At 43.8% G+C, this 23,953-nt stretch overlaps 1 protein-coding gene and 1 long non-coding RNA gene across 2 annotated transcripts; one reads left to right on the forward strand and one right to left on the reverse strand.

Annotated features, from left to right (window-relative positions):
• Positions 1–358: 358 nt before the first annotated feature.
• On the reverse strand, positions 359–3,826 carry ATP5PO (ATP synthase peripheral stalk subunit OSCP). The gene is made up of 7 exons (XM_068425455.1): positions 3,726–3,826; positions 3,455–3,505; positions 3,250–3,360; positions 2,735–2,864; positions 2,506–2,618; positions 836–922; positions 359–538 (listed from the first exon to the last, which is right to left on the reverse strand). The coding sequence occupies exons 1-7, from the start codon at positions 3,750–3,752 to the stop codon at positions 425–427; spliced, it is 633 nt and encodes a 210-aa protein (XP_068281556.1). The 5' UTR covers positions 3,753–3,826; the 3' UTR covers positions 359–424.
• A 920-nt stretch (positions 3,827–4,746) lies between these two features.
• On the forward strand, positions 4,747–15,005 carry LOC137660532 (uncharacterized). Its single transcript, XR_011047694.1, has 3 exons — positions 4,747–4,831; positions 6,892–6,995; positions 13,510–15,005. It is a non-coding gene; the product is annotated as an uncharacterized lncRNA (long non-coding RNA).
• Positions 15,006–23,953: the final 8,948 nt, after the last annotated feature.

The following is a 23,953-nucleotide window of genomic DNA, read 5'->3' on the forward strand; positions in this document are numbered from 1 at the left end:
AACAGCCGCTGTCTCACTTATGAAAGAATCTACCAGTTGCAGTTCTAGTGTTCACGCCCTCCACGCACAGAAACAGCACGTGCAGCAGCACGACTGCTGCTCCGCCGTCCTGACAATGCCCCGTGCAAAAGTCGTGTTTGAAGACTGACAGAACCTCAGCAGCAGTGACCCCATTTATCAGCTCCTACAGAATTATCCTCCATTTCCTTCAGAGCAACCTTCACCCGTGTTCATGGCGAGCTAGATTTTCAAGCTGTGCCATGAAACGTTCAGTGAGGACTAAGTGAAACTCACTGCAGATTCATCATCTTTGTCCCTCAGTGCTGTGTTTCTGAATCAAAATACTTTACATCGTGTGTTCGAGAAGAAATAATTTTATTGTTTCCATCTGACAGGTTTCACCGTGAATGACGAGGACAGCTTGCTAGACACTCTCTCTCATGATTTTGGTGAGTTTCTGGATCTTTGACTTTGTTGACATGTCCACGTACTTCTCCCCAATATTGACAATCATGCCACCGAGGATTGACGGATCAGTCTAAAGAAGAAATATCGAAGAGAGTCTATCAGCAAAAATTTGTTAGCCTAGTATACAATTTTTACACTAGTAAAAAAAAGAAAACAAGCTTTTAAAAGAGCCTTTTTAAAAATAACTTTGCAGTCACTGTATTCTAAAGTTCAGTTTTTAGTAATTAAAGCATCAAGTCTACAAGAAAGCACAGAACTATATAATATAGCAACTGGATTCAGTAAAATTCTTTTAGAAGATCAGAGAGACAGAAGCCCAGCTTAAGATGAACTTGATGAAATTTATTTACAAATCAAAAATCCAGACCTTGGTCTCCAGCTTCAAGACCTCTCCCTTAGCCAAGAATCCACTCAGGGCACTTTTTAGCTCAGTAAGGCTGGCATCATCCAAGGGCTGAAAAATATGAATAGAAGACAAGGAAAATGAAGGACTTAAAAATATTCAAATAGTATAATGAGAACACAAATTTTCTGTTCAGATTCTTCTATAGACAGACACTTCCACCATGAAGACAAGGTTAAGCAGCCTTCCTGAACAGGAATAACCAAAGGACAGCACAGAAACAGCAGTCACTTTGTACCCTCCTAATTTCATGAAACGTTGTGTTATTTGTGCACATATTCCCAGCAAAAATTTGATGCTGTCATCTTCAGACAGCACGTGTCAGGAATCCACACTTGACAAAGCAAGCACTTGATGGAAAACCTTGAGATCTGCCTCACAGCAGTGTTCAGGCTGTACGAGGAAAGATTCATTTTGCCACTTCTAACAATTAAGATCATCAGCTTGAGAAGAAATAGTTTCATATCAAGCACTGGGCAGTGACTGTGGGCACTGGCAGTGAGCTCCCAGCCCTGCTGCAGGTTTGCAGAACCCTCCTGTCTAAGCACACCTCTCTCCATCACCACGGAAGAACTTTGCATCCCTGTGGCAGAGACTCTGTGAATTTGTCCTTGCGTTCCCTACAAGTCGCTCAGATACCATTGAGACAGAAACAAAAGGGACTTCGCCGAAGAGTAGTGGCTTTGTGTTACTGGCAATTTAAATAATTTCTATTTAATAGCTGACAGTTTGAGAGCCAAAAGAAAACTCACAACAACAAAAAGCAGCAGGAAAGTAACTTTACATATGAAATATTTGGAAAAACTTCTGGAAAGGTTTGCACAGGCATGAGTCCACATGTCCCTGAAGGCCTCCAACGAGACTGACAATTGTGCTCCTGGCCTACAGTCAGTTAATCTGAAGTGGATCAGTCTCTTTATTTAGTCCAAGTAGGCAGCTCACTGCAGCCCTACCCAAGGGCTACAGATTTCCAGTACATACCTAGCTGACCAGCTTCCCACTCTACCACACCTGGGCATGGATCAATCAACGAAGAAGTTAGTGAAGTGCCAGAACTACCGTGCCTCCAGCCTGATGTTTACAGCTCATGGAGACACCATCTTCCCTCTCACCTTCCTGAGCAGCAGCCAGACTTGCCTGTCTGCTACTTTTGAAAAAGTCTTCCTACGGTTTCTGAGCTAGCCACTTGTCCTGATTACTGCAGGTAGCAAATTAGGTAGCTGCTCCCCGTGAAGCACAGCACCAAGCACCACAGGCGTTCTCAGTCCTATCAAGTATCTGCTTTGCTCTAGCTAATAGCTTATCTGACATGATCTGTACAATCCTGATGATAGAAATAAGAACAGGGGCAGTTGTATCTGCACAGCAGGCTGACTTATCAGCCATGACGTTCACACATAGGAAGGAAAGATGTTACCTGTTAAGATGAAATGGGAGGAACAGGTTTAATTTTTGACGAATAATTGTTGGATATCAAAAAACTACTTGCAGAAAGACTTTAACCTTGGTAGAGGTTAGATATTTCCTTGCTACTCATACAGCAAGTACTTAAACTACAGACAGCAAAATTAGCTAAAGAAGTTTGCCTTTTATATCGCTACCTTTTAAGCTTGATCTAGAGGTTCCTAACTCACCTGTGCAGTGGTGACTGTGCACAGCACTTCTCCTCGGTACGCGCTCATGATCTTCCCAAACGCAGAAACGATGTCTGGAGTGTAACGCAAGCGACCGTTTTCAGCAAGCAAGTCTGGAAGAGGCAGACGTGTTGAAAGGGTTTAAAGCACCCACTAGAAGCAGATTTGGTTAGCTACCAGTAAAAACAAGTACCTTCAGATGTTTTTCAGAATTCAAATGGTTACTCACTCATCAGGTTGACAGTAATAGGGGACATCTTCTCTTTTGCTAAGGCATCGTTCACAGCTTTTTGTTTAACTGTGCTCTTGGTATGAGGGTTCATAACAATACTGGATAACTTGGGGTCCTTCAAGAGAGTCTAAGAGGATAAACAAGGAACATGATAAGGACCAGGAGTTCTCCAGCATTACAAGGCCTAACTGGACCACCCAAAGCAGGCAACATGGTCATTCCTTGAGTAAGAATGAAGAGGTCTGAAGTTGATGGGAAGTACGGCAGGTCCAGGTGTTGCTCATTTACAGTATGTTTCTTTTAGAGCTGATGCTCCTCCTATATTACTTCCAAGCAACTTAGCACTGGGGGCGCAGTGCTGACAGCACACACGCCAGGCCAGCTGTAAGTGGGAGTCTCACCGCGTGCATGAGCCGGGCGCACCACCCTCCTAACAAGGAGCAGTAGGCCAGCCCCGCTGCTCCCCAACCCCCGTGCGAGCTCAGGCAAACGCCGGCTGCAGAACACCTTACCCACACTCGGCTCAGCTCCTTCTCCACCTGGTCCAGCTTCTTCTGCTTGGTGGCGGCAGAGTACAGCGCGGTGGCGTAGCGCCCTTCCAGCCCGTACACCTGGATGGGCGGCTGCGGGCGAGAGAGCGGGCGGGCGCTGAGAGCGGCCCCAAGCCGAGGAGCCGGCGGCCCCGCCGGTGACCCCCCCTGACCGCTACCTCCTCACCTTGACCAGCCTGGAGACCGGCCTCGCCGCCGACGTGCTCAGCTGCCGCACCTGAGGGGCGCAGAACGGCCGCCGTCGGCGCGTGCCCCCCCACCACCCCCCGCCTCAGGGACGGGGGAGGTGGGGGACGGGAAAGACTCGAGATCCCGCGCGGGCGTGGGAGGTGGGTGAGAGCGCACGCGCGACACGCCATTTCGCGCTCTCTCCCGCCCACCCCATGCCCTGCGAGGGCCGCAGTGCCGCTCCCCCCCCCTCCCCGCCCCAACTTCACCCTCAGGGAGAGCCCCGCCGCCGCCATCTTCCCCGACCGCCGCTCGAGGTCACCGCTGAGGCCGGTCCCCGAGGCAAGGCAGCGCGCAGGCGCGACGGCAGCCACCGCCCGCAGCCCCGCCCTTACCCACCGCCCTTGCCTGCCGCGGGGCACGCTGGGAAGGGTAGTTCTTCTTGGCGACGCCTTCCCGCCGCGCCGCGCGCTGCCGGCTGGGGCTGTAGTTCCCGACAGCGGGTACGGAGCGTGGCCCGGGCGGCCCCCGCCTGCCCTCACAACCGTTCCCTCTCCCGCACTGGCCGGTGTCCCTTTCCCCAGCGCCCTCCCAGCAGCCTCGGCGGGCCTCCTGGGAGTAGGGGGGCAAAAGCCGAGCGCTAAGGCGCGCTAGCCGCCTGGCAAGTCCCGAGGGGTGAGGCCGGGCCCCACCGGCGGGCTGCTGGGCACCGGTGCTCCTCCCGTGAGGAACCGCCGCTTGGCGCGGGCAGCGGAGCCTGCGCTCGGCCCACGGGTGAAGGAAACGGGAGTGGCATCCCAGCTCTGCAGGGGCAGAGCTGCAGGTGAAATGTCCCCCTTGTTACCCCTTCCCACACCCTGGTGCTGAAGGTGGCTTTCCTCAGGCAGAGTCTGGTGGTGCAGGGCTCTGGAGAGGACCTGGGTGACCAGGGCAGTGGTTCCCCATGGGGGCCTCACCCCGGCCTCTGGCTGTCCTGCACAGGCAGAGTTACACCCAGCCCCTCAGCTGGCCGTACGCGTGTTTGTGACTTTGCAGGTGGAGGGGCCACGGGATGGGAAGAGCAGTCAGGGCCACAGGGGATGCTTGGGGGCCTTGCAATTGCTGTAACAGAGTGCAGTGACCCACAGCCCTTTCTCATGTTCCTGTAAGTGTCCTGTAGCTCACGCACCTGCACACATCCCTCTGTTCAGATGCACCAGTAGAGCAGGCATTGCACGAGTTCTTCAACAGAGAAAATGTCAGCTGTGCTTTCTTCACAGGCATTTTTTGCTGTTCTCTAACACAGTGAAACTGCCTCTGAAACGCAATGAGCTATTTCCTCCCCTCTGATAAACTAGATCCAAATGTCTCCTGGGGCAAAGAAACAAGCTTCCAGGTAAAGCATAGGGTAGGCAATCTGAATGTCAGCTCTGACTTTGTCATTCTCTGCATGACCTTGAGCAACTCAGCTCCTGCCTGCTACTGAACTATCGTGAGCGGTTAAACTCTTTCGCTCCTTAAGTTTTCCATGTTTTCAATACGACACGGCGAAACGCTTGCCTGCTTCGCAGAACCGTTACGAAGTTTGAGTAATTATTTTCTGTGGTGTGAGTAGCTCAGATGGGCGGTGCTATTGAAATACAAAGCATGACGCTAATGAACAGCATGCTGCATGAAGTGTGCAGGGCGGACTTAAAACGCTAGATGTTGCTGTTGCTACAAATTGAAAGTGAAGGGATCGCTTCAGCTACGTCAAAAACAAGAGAATTCTGGTAACGCTCTTTAGGAAACACAGTCCGAATAAAAGAGCTGGTCTACCGTCCCACCAGAAATAAATTAGTATCACCAACAGGCTTTATTCTGGATGTCAGAATTTAGTTCCCTCTTCTATCCCTGTCTGTATATGCTGTGCTGGCATTCAAGGGCACGAGTATAGTCTATGACAGGTTTAAGCCTGACATAACATCACACTTCTTGATAATTTTAATAGCTACAGTAATAAGAAAAGCATATCTAAAAATGTAGAAAAATCTTCGTTTCTCTTTAGCAAAAATCATATTTTGTCTTTTTTTTTTTTTGTGATAATGTGCTTGCACAAAAGTTTTGGAATGGTGCAGAGAATGGGTTTATTTGAAGTAGGGTTCTGTATACCAAATTTTACTAGTGCAATTCTGAAACACTCTATGATCTTGTAGCATTTTAATACCCAGAAAATCTGGCTTATTGAGGCCAGTCAAATCACTGAGAGCACTTTAATGAACTAGGGATTGGGTCAAGTCCTGATAGTGCTTTCAAGAATTAAAATCAGAGCACCTCTCACAGGTTAATTTTAGACAAGTAAAATCCCACAGGTGATAAACAGTTTGTACCTTTATACCTTACACTGGAAGGAATATTTAAATCCTGATAAAGCCTGTTATTGTGTTTTAGTGTCTGTTATAATAACAGATTCTTCCATCATCATTATATGGGTGTTTTTAGGAGTTTTTTTTCCTCCTACAAAGCAATTAAACTCCCCATACTGCTAGTCCCTTATCATTTGACATTTACCTCTGACCCTGGTTTCAGTTTGGTCAGTTAGTGGGCACTTGAATGTTTACAAGCTCTTCCATGAGAAAAACCTGGAAGAACATTCACTTGGGGGTCTGCCACTTTAGTGCTTGTCGGATTGTAACCTTCAGGCAGGCATGACAGCCACAGAGTTCACTGTAACCAGCACTTCTAGAAAAAATGTGATGATTCTTCAGCTGTGGTAGTGGTGGGGATGTGTTTCAATCAGGGCTCAGCTGCGTGAGGTGTCACAAAACTTATAGCAAGACTTAGACCTTTCCACAAAAGAACTTGAAGCACGTAGAGGTAAAAAGGAGATGAGGTTTGTAACAACGCATCTGGGGTCCTCACAGTGATGAGGACATATTAGGTCAGTGCCACAAAACATCCCAAACTTACCCTCCATCAGACTATGGCCAGCTCCTTTAAAAAAGCCAACCAACCAAAAAAAAAACCCCACCACCCGTAAAAAACTCTAGTAATTATACTAGTGACCTTAAATTCTTAAACAAGGCTAAAACCACTGAATACTTTTTTCCCCTCACCTTGCAACTCACCTGAAACATGAGCTTTTGACCTGTTTTGAATGCTGATTTGCACCTGCTAGTCAGTAATTGCACGCGGCTGTTTCCCTTTGGCTGAGCCTGTGATTCCCAGACTCTGCATGGGAGAGTCCCAGAGGAGCCAGGGCGTCGCTGCAAGTAAGTTCCTGACCTTTGTAAAAAGTTTATGTTATTTACAAGAAGTGGAGGAGTTTTCCTCTCATGGTGCTCTAGTTAAGCTCAGAGAATGTGGCACAGAAAAGCGATGACCGAACTCACCTACCTGTTGCTACTGTGTTTTTGTTCCTGCAGCTGCTGAAGGAAAGTTTTTGTTTGTTGTTTTTTTTTTTTTTGTCTCTCCCAGGGGCTGCCCTTTATCTTCTGCAGGAACAGCTGGCACTCTCGCTGAATCTAATTCACCTGGTTGTTTTCCATACCTCTGCTCCATAAGCAGTTCTGCTTGGGCAGGTAAGTTCATGTGCTCTGTCACAGTGACTCCCCGGGGACTAAGCCTTTACAGGCCAAGTAACCCACCCACTAAAATCTTGCTGCCTAGGGAAGACCTGACTCATATTCCCATTAAGAAAAGGGGTTTTGCACTCAGTGACAGGGCACAGAAAACTTTTCTTTTTTTTCCAAACCAGAAAGAATGATTGTAAAACCACAAAAATGGTGAGGGGAATTCAGAATAGGAGCAGGAGCAATATTAATCAAGTTAGGCAACTGGACTCACTGACCTTAGCATCAGAATGCTCTGCTGAAAGCTCTTCATAGGGATATTTACAAAACCAAGCACCTATGCCTACAGTTTCCTGCCCTCCAAGGGAAGTTTCAATCTAGCATTGTTATATGATAAAATGATTAATCGTTACGATTTTATTGCATGGGATACTTCTGGGGTGCTCATGGTGTTCTAGTTTATTTTCCATGCTACCACAGTAATCTGTTGTAAAAGGGGAAGAAAACCACCAACAGGTGCTTGTAACTTCCTTGGCAAAATATCTACACTTCTAAAGTGTAGATTTAAAAAAATCTACACTCTTTTAAGATACCCTAGAAAGCCTGAAAAAATAATTTAAGGGTGAGCTATGATGTGATATTTATAGGTTGGTGAAATAAGTACTAATCTGCAAGGCTTTATGCTAGAAACGGTGATGTGGGCTCACTTGGACATTTGACTGTTTCAGAGGTTATCCATGAAATATCAATGGTAAAAAGAACTGGTTTAGGAAAATATGTGAATAATAGACATGCTTTGGTATAGGTAGTACTGATAGCTGAGCTTTGCCATTTCACACATTGGCAGAGGAGCGGTGAGAACATTGCAGTGAGACTCAGGAGATTTGGGATCTATTTTGAGCTCTGCATTGGGCCTGCTGATTGGCTTCTAATTATTCTGCGCCTCAGTTCCCCCATCTGTAAAAAAGCAAGAATGAGACCAACATCCTTTATAAACAGCTTTAAATTCTGTTGATGAAACACACTTTATTAATAGCAATGATACCTTCTCACACACGCTGCCGGTAAAAAAAGAAAATCGTAAATTCACAAACGTCAGTCAAATTATGGCAATGTGCAAGTGGCTATGGAGAAAATAAAGGAGAGGAGGACTATCATGCCTCCTCCATCACTGCTGTGGAAAATGAGATGTTAACCTAGACTCACCTCTGGAGTCAGAATGGCAACATACACAGTGAATTAGAGGTGTTGGTCCATATTCTTGAGGTCTGTCACAGAAATGCCCACTAAACTGGCAGAAATCAGCAGAGACCATTGACTGAACAGATCCAGAACATGAACCATACTCTCAGCCAGGACTGAAAGTGCACCTTCAAGTGGCAGGCCTCTCTTCCTTTAGTTTAAACTTGGGTCAGATGCTGGCCTGAGTCCTGGGGGGGTAGATCTCTGAAATACTCAAGTCAGAGGTATTCCTGCAGAGCTGAGACCCCAGCCTGCCATCCACTCACCACATACAGATCTTCATATCTGCCTTGAACTGAAATTAACTGTATTGTGCATAGATGCAAGGATGTTGCCCAATGAGCATATTGCAGCATTTTGTGTTAGACAGATGCCTCAGCAGATTCTGGTTACATGTTAGGGCTACAGCTTGCTCATTACCACAAGAGGGAAGCCAATACTAATAATATAACTTTATTCGTCTATTAACAATGGTTATTGTGGCAAGGTTTTTTATCCATTTCAAGGCTGTTGCATGTCTCCTTCTCTTTCCTTGTAGCAAACTTGCATTTGATCATATGTCAGAAACTAAAGAACATTATTCCACATTCCGTTTGCTCAATGTCCTGTGAAATTAATTTCATGGATTTGCCTGTCTCATTTGAATGGCAAATACATAAACCCGAAAAAGAAAGTTGGGATGAAACTAAGCTGGTTGCTTTCTTAGCAAATTTAAACAGTCCCCATGCAAGTCAGGGGAAGTTCGGTGGGCGTGGCACTGAAAAAATAAAGATGGTGTTTTCCCTCATTTGGATAAGTGTGAGAAATGAAAGACTATTCTAGAAGTCATAGACATAACTATTTCTAGTAGCTTTTACCCCATAGTAATGACAAATTAACTTAGCAAGTCTTCTGACTCTTGTTAGCCTGTTTTGCAATGTATCTGACAACCTTCTTTATGGATTGATCTATTATGTCAAACCTGATCTCATTTACTCTGCTGCAAACCAGAGTAACTCCGCTGATTTCAGGAACTTCACTGAATCACTTATCTTGTGCTATGGTATCTGTGAAAGTCACCCTTGTTCAGATGACATATTGAAGGCTTAAACCTGATAGGTCAAGATTTGTCATTACATTTCTTTTTGCAGCCAGACGTTATAATATGCACGTGGCCTTTTGAAAAATGTCTGCGTAAAGTGGTGAAAGCAGTGCTTTTGCAAATGGGGGTTTTTAAAATAGTCTGGGTGTAACATAGAAACTGAATGGGGATTCATCAACCAAATTTCTTTGGTTGATGTTTTCCTGGTCTGTCTTCTAGATTGCTGCAAGATATAAATATATAAGAGTTGCCATTCAGAAGATTTCTGTAGAGCATTGCTGACATATGACACCAGTTAGAGATCATAATTCTTGGTGTTTGGAAGTCATGATTTTTGAGGAACAGCAGAAATGTGAAGCGAGAAGCAATACAGAAAAACACGTATGTTGAGGCTTCCTATGAAGACCCCCAGGGTGTTCCCTGCAAGTGCAGGAGAGGGAATCAGGGCAAGGTTGTGAAAGTCACTGACACAGATTGCAGTCCCCAAAGGACATTTGCATAACTAGCTTCTTTGCTAAATTTTTTTTGAAATACTTTAGGAGCATTTTGGGTATTTTGTTCTCCACACCACCGCCTCCCCTTTACAGCAGTCATACCTTAAAATGCTTTCCTAAACATGCTGCTGGTCTCAGAGAAATTGTCAAGCTTAAAAGGGGAAACATAGCCAGACATGTTACTGTTGCCCAAGTGGGGCCTCATGGTACATTGTTGCTCAGGTATTCCCACACTACTTTTCTTTCTTCTTTCCCTCCAATGCTGTTTTAGGCTGCCATCCTGCATGTATATATGCATGCATTTAATTCTAAGTACATGAGCAGTCACAATGCCTCCAGTGAGAATATTCACATGACTAAAATCATGCACTTGCATAGGGATTTCCTGAATGAGGGGCATAAAAGGAAATGGCCAGGTTAAAAATAATGGGTTGGTTTTATCCCTGATGTAATGCCTTTGACACTAGTGGAATTATACAGGGCTGAAATGGATCCAATATATCCAAACAAAGAACTAGCTCCAGCTCCCTCACCTGCCAGTTTCCATATCTGTGTTTATGGTGTAATCAAAGTCAGTCCTCGTTTTCCCATGCTTGTGTGGCTGAGGCTGGGGGGAATTCAGATTGCTTTGCATCAGTAGGAGCTGCTCTCCTTCAGGACAGTATCTCCCCAAGTCCCAGGTGTGTTTGCCCTGTAGAACTGTTATGCCCATGGAGCTTCACCAGAGCCTGTATTTCCCATGTCCCCATTGCACGGTCACTGCCACAGGGGGTGGCCGGGGTGGCTAACAACAAAGCAGATCTCGCCTGTCCTGCCCACTTACCTGCTCCTGTCCAATGCAGTGCCATTCTGTGGCCTTAGCAGGAGCTGCTGGTCTTGGGCCGAGAGCCCCTCTTGTCTCTGTTGGTGTCTACGTTGCTTCTCTTTGTCTCCTGCACCAGCGCTGCTTTGTTCTGTGTGGGTATCAAACACTCCAGATGAATGCTCACACCTGAAAACAGCTGGTATGTAAACATTAAAAAAAATGGTTGTTAGGCTTAGAAGAAACCCCTCTTAAAAATGTTTCTCCCTCCTTTCTGTGGCTGTGCCCTGTGCCCATGCGGTGTTTGGGAATCCCCAGCCCGTGCCACTGTGAAGCTCTGACCTGGGACCTATGTGAGGCTGAACTCACACCCGCAGCTAGACTTCTGTGCAGCTGATCCATGGTTTCCTCCAGATCAGCAAAAGCGTATGCCATACCTGCCTGCTCACCCAAATACTCACTAACATGGGATAGACCTTCGAATGTCAAAAGTTAGGGAGTCAGGAGAGAGAGGAAAAATACCCTCCCCAAAACACAACGCTGAATAAACAACCTCTAGCATCCAGGGCTCATGACTGCTTTTGACAAGATCTATCTTTATTTATAATAGTGAGTCACATCATTGTGATCTGACTTTACGGTTAGTTTGAGGTATGAGCCAGGCCATGGGATTGAGAGCGAGAGCAAGAGCATCATGGGATGTAGCTGTAAAATTCCACTACTCACTACGCTCTAAATCAGGTTTGAAGAGCATTAAGAAACAGGAAGTGTGGGGGGTGGGGTGGGGGGAGGCATTTTTTCAGCGAAAAATTGTTGCGGCGCATGGTGCATTGTGATGTCATTCATCAGTGCAGGGAGAATAACAGGGGAGATGTATTAGCAATTGGAGATGGCCATAATAGTCTTGAGCAAAGCACACCTCTCTCCGCATAGCTGTGTGTGCAAAGTGTCACGTCTAACCCACCCCATCAGCCACTACAAGCTAATGCAGGATTTTCTTGGATGGTGCTGCGTTGCTTAGCAACATTGCTAGGCAGCATGCTATACATCATGCACGGTGCTGGCTACTATGGTGTAGCAGGGCAGCTTCCAGTTATTTTTCTGTGCTATAAAATATTAATTTTCTGCTCGTCAGCAGACGCGGCAGCAGGAGGTTGAGGAACGCTCCCTCCTGGCTGGACATGTGCAGCTCCTGTTGACTGTAATGGGAATCAGGAGCAGTCCTAGACCGAGCTGAGCTCCCGGTATGTAAAATGAGGGTGCGATTCCTGAGATATAAACACTTGCCATGCCTGAGATGGAATACAGGTTGGCTTTAACACAAATAAATAAATAACAAGGCAGTGAAGGTGACCTGACAGACAAAATAATGCATGTAACATGTAGCCCCCTACACTTTTTTTCTTTGACTGGCATAAGCAAATCCTGTTGTCAAGACCGTGTGTTTGTGTACACAAAGAGAGGAACATTTACTCGACATTCTGGGATATTTTTGAGTTCGTCCACACCACAGCATTGTTGGATGAAAGCTCATATCACAAACACCAGTGGTGGTTTGTTAGACTGACGAGTGTGATTTCAGTGGAGTCTGCCTGCCAAGCCCCCTCCCCGAAATGATTGCATAACCAGCTGTTGCATGCACACACACAAAAAAAGAAAAAACCTATCCTGTTCTACAAGAAGCTGAGGTGTTGTTACAGAAGGCAAACAGCAGAGAGCCTGGTCCCCAGAGCTACAGAGAAGATGGCAATTGCAGCTTGCTTCAGGTGTACGGACACAGAACTAGGAGCTGTCTTGTCTGAGGGCAAAAGAGGCCTCTGCAAAGGGTCTACACAGGACAGGGTTTGAACAGTTCTGAAATCTCTGCATCTAAAATGTTCATTTTTTGGATGTATCGTTAATGATACTGTTAGCAGGTGGCAAGAAGGGAGGGATGCGAAAGAGCTGATAAAAAGCAGCAGATACTTTCTGGCATCTGAACACTGTGTTTTCTTCTGCACGTCAGTGGACAGACTCATTGTTTGAGCCAAGGAAAGAGGGAAGCAACAGGGGAAAATCACACTGTCAAAATACACAACGGTTTGTTAGATGAACAGCTGCATTACCCTTCGTTTACACTTGTAGATATGGCAGCACTGATGGAGTCAGCAAAACTGTGTTTTGTACGACAACTATTTTTGAAGAGAGCAGGAATTTAGTTTTATCTTAACCCATCCTATTGTAGGCACACCTTACTGCATGTTGGGGTGTATGGTGGAACCAGATAAATCAGACTTCTCTACAAGAGAGTAGTATGTCTTCGCAGTACAGATCCCGGAGGAGTACAGCACCTGCAGTTTGATACAGAAACTGTTCTCGTGGCATTCAATGGCATTTGTCCAACAGCAGAACAAAGACAGCGACAGAACTTCCATTTCACGTTTTTACCAAATCGCAGCAGACTGAAGCAAATTCAGTGCCCAAGGCTCAGCCCCTCCAGCAGGCTCCTCAATCTTTGTGTGTACATAAGGCCAATTTAATCCTAGGAGAAGATGTTCAGAATTTGCACTAAGAGTAGTATATGTACCTAACACTTTGGAGTGAAAATTACTGCTACAAACAAGTAAAATATCATCCCTCTTATACCTGTGCTTCAGGCACTAGTATCATCTACAAGCCTGTCCTGGTTTTCCAGACATTTTTGTCGGGTGAGATAAAAAAGAGTATTTGTAATCTGTCTTTTTTTTAACCTGAAGGACTTTAATTGGAATGATTGCCCCGTTTTATTGCTAGATTTTTAGCAAGATATTTCTTCCATAAAACCCTTTGACAAATATTGACAGCAGCCACAGTAAAATTTAAGGTGTATGAAAAACTTGCAGAATTTCACCATGTGTTTGCAATTCTTTTTGTCATTTCACAAAGCTTCTCAGCACTGATCAGTTGACAATGGATGGAGCTGCTGTACTTTTGCTGAATGAAGACCAAGCAGAAAAAATACAAGGCCGGTGGCATTCACTGATGTCTCAAGGAATGGCTTCCCCTTGTTATTCAAGCAGAGGCGTGAATTGCTCCAGAAGGACACCTGTGAGTGGTAGAGGAACGTCGGACCCAGCACACATCTAGGATAGCCAGGGCACCATGCCTGGTTCCTGCCAACACAAGAAGTTAAGCAGCAGAAGGGTACTTTGCTATAAGCATAAATATAATTTATACCTGCTGCAAGACCTCTGTGGAGTCTTAACACAAATGATGATCTATCTCAGCCCTTCCTGAGGGCTGACAGGCATCACAGGAAAATTTAAAACGTAAATTACACCTTACCACAAAATAGTGCCAAATACAGCACATGCAAGCATCTAAGTCTGTGCAGAAAGCAGAGTAGTGTTATGTTGGGCAGGAGTAAAAAAGAAACAAGCTAATCTCTAATGAAATTGGAAAAGAAAATAGCCAAAGGACTTTTTCTCTCTGTGAGTTTCATGGTAAATACCACTCAGTTTTCAGTATTATTAATATCTTATTATTATGACTACTATTAAGCCGTAGCCCCACCTACTTTTGTCTGTGTTTTATGGGCACACCTCAGCATTTTGCAAGTTGGAGGTTGTGCTAAGAACTGGAAATATTGTATCATCATTTCGTTACTACCTGGCTTGAAGAGAGGATCCATCAATCCAGTTTTGTAGGCATCTGCTGTGAGAAAGTAAGGGAGGAGGCTGCTACAATCTCTACTATAGTTACTGGAAAACTGCGATTATTTTTTTAAAGAAGAGGCAACATTTCTCTTGCAATTCCTTAAATTGATCATCACAGCTTCATTTTTTCCCTTTATTCTATTCATTTGCAAGAAATAAGGTTGGTTTGTTTGTTTCATGCTACAAGAGATGTCACAGTTGTCTTTCTCTCTGAATGACTCAGTGTCAACGTAATCTGAAAAACAACTCTAACAGAACAAACTTTTCACAGATAAACCTACAATAACTGAATACAGTGCGGATCTCCTTCAAAAACTATTTGCATGTTTCCCTTTCCTTTATATCTGTCTAGTATGCGTGGATAAGCAACAACATGCAGTTACGTTCAGAAGCAGAAGAGCTCCTCTTTATAAAGATGTGGGCAAATACGTGGTATGGCAGAGAGGTTACATGTCACCTACTTTACCTGGAAGAACTCTTGAAATGAATATAATTGTGGAAAAAAAAAAAAGTTAAAACCAGCACTTAATAAAAATTAAGTGCAATGAGATAGCATGTGTATGTGTTTGGGGGGGTATCGATCTTCCTGACTCTCTCTGATACTTTTAAAAACAGTATTAAAGTTATGAGCCAAACCCCTGAGAGTGGATAAATGAAAGGAGACTAGCCTGATCATTTGCCCCCTCTGCATGTGTGTTTTAGGACAAGCTTTTAATTCAACAGTCACCTGGTATTTGTTCATAGAATAACCACCTCATCGACTTGAAGCAGGTGGTGACCACTGAATAGTGTTTTCAGACCCCTGGCTGCCAGGGTGAAAGTGTGATAGAAATGCCTTCAAGAAACCTCCCAGTGAAGGACTGGAAGCATACCTACAGAGTATAATGCAGAGGTGACAAGCTAACTAGTGAAGACAAAAAGGAAAAAGTCAATTCGTTCTTTAGCTCGGTGCTGTCGGTCCTGAGCACTGAATGTGGTAGGTGTTCTTAGATAAAAGAATATCTGTTCTTGTAAGAACAGGATATAATAATTGAAATGCGCTAAAAAGCTAGTTAAACCTATTTGGACCATCATGATCATCTCATCAGACTCCCTGCAAAATTCAGGCCATTGATCCTCAAACTACAGTTTCTCCCTTCACCCTCTGACTACGGTTTGAGCTATAATACATGTGACTTTGCTGTGATCATATTTTTTTTAATGCTTATTTTAAAAGTGTGACTTGCATTTTGCCTTGCACTTTTGATTAGACATTGCAGACTAGCCAGCCCAGGTTTGCTTACAAAGATATGCAGAAAGACTTTGTATGCAAAGTTATATTTTATTGCTAGAAGCAATCTCACTTTTATGATGGTTTGGGTTTTTTATATTTACTTTTATTTTTATTTAAACATTTACTTATGTTTATATTTCAAATTGCAGCGAATTGAAAAATGAACAAAAAATTATGGGTTCTTTTGTTTGTTCTTTTTGTTTGTTTGTTTGAAGAAACACTCGTCCTAAGCAGAGAAGAAAAAGAGATTAGGATTTTTGTAGATGTAGGCATTTCAAGACATTTTTCCTTTTTTAAATGAGGGGAAAATTAAAATAAAAATAGTATAACTCCTTCCTGTATTCAGTCATTTTTAATACCAGAGTCCTAAAAGCTGGTTTGGAAGATGAACATCCATTACAGAAATATCTAAAACTGCATTTTTTTGCCCTGGTCCTGGATCAGTGACAGTAACACCCTCCTGGATATTTTTCCAATACACGGGAGGCTGCTGATTGCTGGTTTATAGATGTTGGGGCCATTTTGTTTGTTCCTTAAAATTGTGTTAATGTTGCTGCCATCTCACAGTATAAAACCAGGCTGTTGCTACGAACTAGGAATTCACTGAAAAACTCAGTTATTGAAAAACAGTTACAGAAATCTTTCTGATTCATGAACGCAGCTGTACTGATTAGGGGTAATAGCAGCACTACCATAGCCAGCTTACTCTCTGTCAATAAATCTGTTGTTTCAGTCTGGGTGAGTAATGTGATCTAGCTTTTGATATTACACTGTTGTTCTCCGTAGTAACATTTGTGCTCAGGTGTAACGTGAACTCATCGTTGACAGCGTGTCAGTGAAAGTGATGCCAACCTATGCTTTAGTCAGCATGACATTGTGCTCCTTATTCCAGCAAATTGTATATCCTTGTAATATATGTTATGTAGTCAATGCTGTTTTCTGCTTTTTAGTTCAGAAAAAGAGTTTGATTCGATCTCATGGGGCCTATGGGGCTCATGAGGCTGAGATGCCCCATGAAGATCACAGGTTAGAACCATTGGAGCTGCATTGTTCTAAGCTTGGAGAAGGGCTTGAAGAATTAACCCATGGTTTAGCTTACACGGCAGTCATTCTCTTGCAACTCTATTCACTTTGTTGGTGTTAGGAGGACAGAAGGAGGACAGACAGGAGGCTAGAAGTTTCCAACTCCTTGCCCAGGCTCCATGTCGCATAGACAGCCTAAAATTTGTTGCTCGCTTCTTGTCACACTCAGTTCCACCTGATGACCAATGTGGTCCTGTTTCCAGCTTTGTCAGTCCACTAAAATTCGTGTAAAATGGTGTTTTCATCTTCTTCCGTACCTTCAGTTTGTGTTTGATGAACAGTGACCTCTTCAGAGGCATCTCATTTAATTTATCTTTAAAATGTCTTTCAAACCACTGCAATGGTATAAACAAAAAAATATTAATATTTATGAGTTGCATATTGTAATCCACTAAACAGTTCTGAAGAGCAAGTCACAGGAAAGAGAGTTGGGAAAATCTATTTGCTCATCAGCCCCTGTCAGTGCTTAGCTGCTTCTCCACAGGGTATTGTCAAGTGCTTTTTCCAGCTGGTGTTTAACTGGCCTGTTCTGACTGGCCAGATTAAACATTCCCATGTGGGTTCCCATTGAGGGGGGTGTCTATTGCAATAAATGCTGCGAATACCCTTAAGCTCAGCTAGCCTCCTCTGGGCTTTGCTGCCTTGTTGGAAGGTGCCAGCAAAGGAAAATCAATACAGAACTGTAAAATTGCTGGCTAGAGGTTTGGAATAACTTCTGATGCAAAGAAGGAAGATAAAGACTCCATTTCTGGGAGAAACTTTTCCAGTATTTAATTTTAAACGGGGTTAATTTGGGAACAGAAAGTTCTAGAATGGGTATATCTGTTTCCAGGGGAAAAAAAAAAAAAAAAAGGAAAGAAAAAAAAAGCATGTATTTCTCAATCAGCTAAAATGTCCCTGGCCATACGTATTGGCATTCTGACACCTCTTTCCACACAAAACTAACCCGGGATTTAAGAATGCAAGTAATTATTTGCCTAAAGTTAAGTCTAGAAATAAATCTTTTCAGGATCCAAATCTTGTTAAATATTTTGTGGTGCTGGTGTTTGACGGACTGGACAGAGGAAAGCTTGCAAATTTCAGATTTGTAGTTATAATTAACTATTAGGAGGGAGAAAATATTCCCTGAGTCTTTCTCCTTTTCCTTTCATCATTCAAAGACTTTGTATGGACAAATTCTCCAGCTGCAGAATCATAGAAAATATTGGAACAGTGATGATCGTTAACAACTGGGATGGTTCAAGTGCTAAATAGATGTAAAGTGACATAGAAAAAAAGGACTAAATAACGGCTGCTAACATCTGGTCAAAACAAGGAAATACAGGTCAGATTTTTTAAGATTTAAACAGGATTTTAAGAGAATCTGTTTATTTTCAACAGAAACATAACAGTTAAAATCTGCCACTGTTTCTGCGTGCGCAACATCTCATCCAAAAGCAGGACTGTCACACGTCCAGATATACCTTCTTCCACCGAGAAACTTTGTGCTGTCACAAAAGGAAGAAGGTAAGCATCCACCCCGAACTTCCAGCTGCCGGGCAGATGTCCCAAGTCCCATAGAAATGGCCACTGTGCCTGTGTAGAATAACTGTGCAAAGGATGTGCCATGAGTCCAGAGTGTCAGGGCTGTGCTAAGCACCCTTCTCTTAGGCTGCAGGGTTGATCTGTGTGCCTCCAGTAAGTCCAGAGCTGTTCCCGCAATGCACGATCTCGCTGTGGTGAGATTTCCTAGGTGGAAGAATGGGAGCCTGAAGTGGATGTGCAAGTAGAAAAAAGGACGTATGGGTGTTCTCATGAGCCTGAGTGACAAACAGGTGAAACAATCACCACTGAATAGCCATATATGCACACAGCAACTGTCAACCTGCAGTTTGTGAGCTTGTTGTTGGTCTGTGACTCTTCCTATGCAGTCATTGAAAGGTGTTTAAAAAAAGTGAGCCCACTGGCATGGGAATTGAATCACTATGGAGGGATCTGCAGCTCCACTGGAAATTTTCTGGGCGTGCAAACTGGAAAATCTTGAAAATATGGGTTAGGTAGAATTGAGTTTAAGTGTAAAATGCTGGGGTGAACCAAGGTGGCAGACTTCGTAGTGCCTGTTTGTAGAATTTGGATTTTGGCACAACTTGCATTGTTTGATGTAGTTTTCTGTTTACTCTGAAGAGAGTTACATACATATGTATGTATATATGTATGTGTGCCACTGATACTTCATACACCTACATGTACATATATATATACTTTGAAGTATGTATGTGCACATGTATATATACACATACCTATACTTATATATGTATATTTATTTACAAATACATACACATACCTCAAAATGCACCTCTGTTTCTTTCCTGCCCATGTACACTTTGTGTGAAACATGGAGAGAACAGTGAGGAAGGGTTCAAGTGATTCAAATGGTTGCAGGTCACTACTTGTCAAGAGATGGCTAAGTAAACACCAACTGAAGTGGCATCACCTCAAAACTTGCCCCCCATCTTCCTTCCTTATTTATTTCTTTATCCTCCTCACTTTCAGACTGCAATAGCAATAGCAGCCTCTGTGTAGGGAATTTTTTGCAAGTAATGGCTAAGTAGGGTTAATGGTTTTCCACTGTTTCTCAATTCATCAGCTCCTCCCAGCTGGTCCCTAATCCCTTCGAATGCCTTGCACCTTCATTGTTCCCTTGTTTCCTGGAAGACTATGCAGCAGACCTTTGGTGTTTCAAAGTGAATGAGCCACTTTGAATCACACTGAAATCAACTATCCAATTTTAGAGTAGTCAACCTTTAATCATGACATGAGTGCTTCACTTTCTTTCACTCACTCCCCCTCGTAACATGTCTTTCATAAATGCCAAGAGAAACAGGATAATCAGTTTTAGTTCCTCCTCCAAGGTCAGCAAGTCACAGCTGACTCAAGTGTATCTGGTTCTTGTCCCCTCTGAAAGCAGCTATGACTGTGTGAGAATGTAGCTGTTCAAACTATTCAGATTACTACTTGTCCAAGACAGTTGTTCTTATATCAAGGCTTTCTTTTGTAGCACTCAAAGCACTTGTTAGAGGATGTTTTATGGAAGATAAGAACTAAGATAAAGGTCTTGCCCAAATTCTGCAGTAGAGCTGGGAGCTTGATCTCAGGAATGGACTGCTATGTCCTAGTCGTTGCTCCACTCTGCCTCACACTGGGTGGGATGGCAGAGAAGCAGAAAAGGGTTTCCGAGGAGGCTGGCAGCATAGCTTCTAACACTGGTGTATGCTCCAGAGCAGTTGTGACTAGCTTCTACACATCCACTATTGAATGAATATCAGCATGTACCTTTACAGGTAGGCATTTACTGCTCTCTTACATTTCTGCCAGTGTAAGTACAGGATAATTTCACTGCAACCACCATAAAATTGGTGAGAGGCAGCACAATCCAGCCCACACTGCTTTTCAAGTGAAAATAAGGGAACGTTTTGTTGAGAAGCACCAAAGATAAAAGTGGCCATTTGTATCATCAAACTACAAAAATGAAAGAGGAAACAATTGGTAGGTTTAATTAGCATTCATATTCCTATTATTCATGCTGGCTGTTCCAAGCAAATGGCAGGTCTTTACTCTGCCTTCACTGGGAGCAGGAAAGAGGCCAGTTTCACTCTCTGCTTTTTTGCTATTATTTTTATTATCTTAGTAGTACATTGATCAGAGTTTTTTGGCAAGTATGTAGCACAGATCATAGGCTTTCCTAGTGTTGTGTTATTGAAGTGAGTAAAATGACATCAGGAGGAAAGTTGACCCAACGTGTTTTGTTTTGGTTTTAATCACAAAATCTTGCTAGGCACTGATCAATTCTTTTTAAAACAAGATTGCTCCAGATTAAACAAGAATAGTACAAACCAAACCATGCAGGGTTTGCTTGTTTTGGACACTGTTATTGAAGAAGTGTAGCTTATAAGCATCCTGCCAGTTTGATCAGTTTAACAGTGCGCAGGAGAAAGCATATAGCAAGTTAACTGTTACGCCAGCTGCCTATGCAATTATTTGAAGCTCCATAGTTCATCTGACCTTTAAAACTTACTTTAAAACACAATCACTTTCAATCAATTGGAGCATTAAGGTCAGTTCTTTCTCTCATAGCAAAGTAAAGCCAGCCACTGTTGTGCAAACAGAACTGGACCTTTTAAAGGATATAATTGTTTTACAACTGCGAGAGAAGATTACTTAAAAAATTAAAGACTAAAGGCGATGTGGATTTAAACTATGTTTTAGAGCTGAACAAGCAGTGCCAAAATAGGTCCAAATATAAAATGTTGTCATTTGGCCAGATCATCGTATATCTCTTAAACTCGGCCTTGTTTGTTTTGGGATACTCCTGAGTAAAATTAAACATGGATGAAAACATGTGCAGGATTTGGCAGATTCTTCTGTGTTCACAGAAACAGACTGCTGTTAAGAAGAGCACATTTCAGCCTTACGGACCACCTGAAGTGCTTTTCAGCCATATAATAAGAGTGAAGTAAGATCTACATGGCCAGGGTGTAAATCTTTCCCTTGTTCCACTCCCCACTTCCCCTTTCAGATTAAACTCCCACTGACTTCATTGACAGTTTGTCTTAACGGAGTAATAATTGAATAAATCTCAAGGTCTGACTCATACAATAGCCGTGTGATCCACCCAGATACAGTGGCTCATTAGTCTATTTAAAAAAAAAGTGGGCCTGTTTTGGGTGATGTTATCTGTAAGGAGGAAGACTTTGCCCTTTGATGGCTGTTGCTGTGAGAACGTTCACCTCCTGTCAATATTGTCAATATTGTGATATCAGATTGGGGCCTTCATTTGATGATTCATTCAGATGATGCCCTTCATTTGGAGATGTGGAAGCTCAAAGTTTAGCAGAGTGGCATGGCATGTGGCTTTATCTTGGCTTTCAGTTGTCCGATGACAGCAGAGATGGGCCTTGGCCCTGTTGGTTTTGACCAGAGAGGAAGCCTACAATCTGAGCTGTGTTTCTTGCTAGGTCCTTGGTGGACTTTGAAGGTTGGACCCATTTTAAATCTCACAAATCATCTTTACTCGATTGACTGAGTCCAGAACAAATTGTCAAGGGAGTAAAATACTTTCCACTTGTCTCCACTCCATGTCCCATGATACCATTAACACTTTGGCTTAAGTCCTCCACCCCATTTTCAGCACAGAGGGTCCCTCTTTTTCACCCCTTCTTAGAGTTAGTGTCAATGCCTTCCACACCTGCTACCACTCACACATTCCTCCAGAGCAGTAATATGCCTGTGTTGTGGTTACAGGGTAGTTTTTCAGGGTCGTGTGTTAGGTGCAGCACGTATTAGAAGTATCAGACTTTAGTCAGACACTAAAAAGGCCTAATTTTTACTTTCATAGCACAGGAAATAACACTGACCTACTAACCCTTCCCTTCCTCCCCCAAATAAAGCATAAAATGCTATATATTTTTCCTCCCTCAGTTTTCTGAAGGAATTTTTTACTTGTGGGTGCCTGTGATTCTTCTGCTGCAGCTTTGTGCTTCTTCTCAGCACTGTCGAACTCTTCTTGGTCAGCTTTTTTCTGACTTTGGACAGTCTGAAGTAGCCTGGACCCCACCCAACTGTGAGAGCATTCACTATCTGTTTCTGTCATCTTACAGTGGACATGGGAGTCTCCCCATTTACCTTCCCATGGAGGTCTGAAGGCTAGTGTCAATATCTTGCTTCCTTTTCCATGTCTTAGAGCATTTGCCAATCTAAAACAGGAGAAAACTTGCTTCACATAGCCCTCATCTGAGTAGACAGACTAAAGTGGATTGAAAACTGGTTGAATGGCTGGGCCCAGAGGGTGGTGATCAGTGGTACAAAGTCCTGGTAGCAGACTGGAAATATGGGCTGACAAGAACCTCTTGCAGTTCAAAAAGGGGAAGTGCAAAGTCCTGCACCTGGAAAGGAATAACCTCATGTACCAGAATCTGCTGGGGAATGACTGGCTGGAAAGCAGCTTGGCAGAAAAGGACACCAAGTTGAACAGGAGCCAGATGTGCCCTCGTAGCAAAGAAAGTGAATGGTATCCTGGGCTGCATTAGGAGGAGTGTTGCCAACAGGTTGAGGGAGGTGATCCTTCCCTCTACTCAGCACTGGTGAGGCCACATCTGGAGTGCTGTGTCCAGTTCTGGGTTCCTCAGTACAAGAGAGACATGGACACACTAGAGAGAGCCCAGTGAAGGGCCACGAAGATGATGAAGGGACTGGAGTATCTCTCCTATGAGGAAGGGCTGAGAGAGCTGGGACTGTTCAGCCTGGAGAAGAGAAGGCTCAGGGGATCTCATCAATGTATATAAATACCTGAAGGGAGGGTGCAAAGAGGACAGAGCCAGGCTCTTTTCAGTGGTGCCCAGTGACAGGACCAGAGGCAGTGGGCACAGACTGAAACACAGGAGGTTTCCTCTGAACAACAGGAAACACTTTTTCACTGTGAGGATGACTGAGCACTGGCACAGGTTGCCCAGAGAGGTCATAGAGTCTCCATACCTGGAGATATTCAAAAGCTGTCTGGACACGGTCCTGGGCAACCTGCTGTCAGTGGCCCTGCTTGAGCAGGGGGATTGGAGGAGATGCCCTCCAGAGGTGCCTTCCAACCTCAACCCTTCTGCGATACTGTGCCAAACCGTTAGGATTTATTTACCAGCCTTTCTCCTGTGCCTTGCAATAGGTGATCTAGTCCTTGTCAGCAAATGGTGAATTCCAGAGCCACACAATGGTATCTCATAACAACTTGGTATTTCACAAGTTGCATATAGATAAATACACAAGTTATCTCACATATATAAATATTAATACATGTGTGCGGTAGGAGATGGGTGTAGATACAATGAAACACTGTATGTGAGTGAATTTATATCTCACAATGAACGAAGAGAGGTTACTCACTTAATGAACTAATCTGTAATGAGTCATAAGGTAAAATTAAGTAATTGCTCACTGTTCAGTGTAATAAAAGTGGTAACCAAACGTTTATGGATAACTGAAGATCTACTGTTTGATAGCAGAGTGCAATCTAATATCATCGGATGATACAGTTTGTATATGCTGGGGGAGATAAGCTCTCACCTAACAAGGCAGCTGGTGCAGATACATGGCAATGTCATGTGCCAAGGGAGACAAAGGACTGTGCTAGGACAAGAAAGGTGAGGGTAAAGACCCCTTGCCCCACCCTGGTTAAGCCAATGCCTGTATGAGTCAGAAGTGACGCTGGTCCTCAACAGCCGTAACTTGGTTTCCTAAGGAATTCAGGTTTGTGTAATCATGGTCAATCTCCTCTTCCCCCCGCTACCTCTCT

This window comes from Nyctibius grandis, chromosome 2 (genome assembly GCF_013368605.1).
Source record: "Nyctibius grandis isolate bNycGra1 chromosome 2, bNycGra1.pri, whole genome shotgun sequence".
Taxonomy (NCBI): Eukaryota; Metazoa; Chordata; class Aves; order Nyctibiiformes; family Nyctibiidae; genus Nyctibius; species Nyctibius grandis.

What these genes read in the sequence shown, in the direction of transcription:
- ATP5PO (XM_068425455.1), bottom strand. Translation starts at nt 3,752, where the DNA reads ATGGCGGCGGCGGGGCTCTCCCTGAGG. An exon ending in CGGTCTCCAGGCTGGTCAAG is followed by an intron (nt 3,361 to 3,454) that starts GTGAGGAGGTAG and finishes TCTCGCCCGCAG; the next exon opens with CCGCCCATCCAGGTGTACGG. An exon ending in GCACAGTCACCACTGCACAG is followed by an intron (nt 923 to 2,505) that starts GTGAGTTAGGAA and finishes CATATTTTTCAG; the next exon opens with CCCTTGGATGATGCCAGCCT.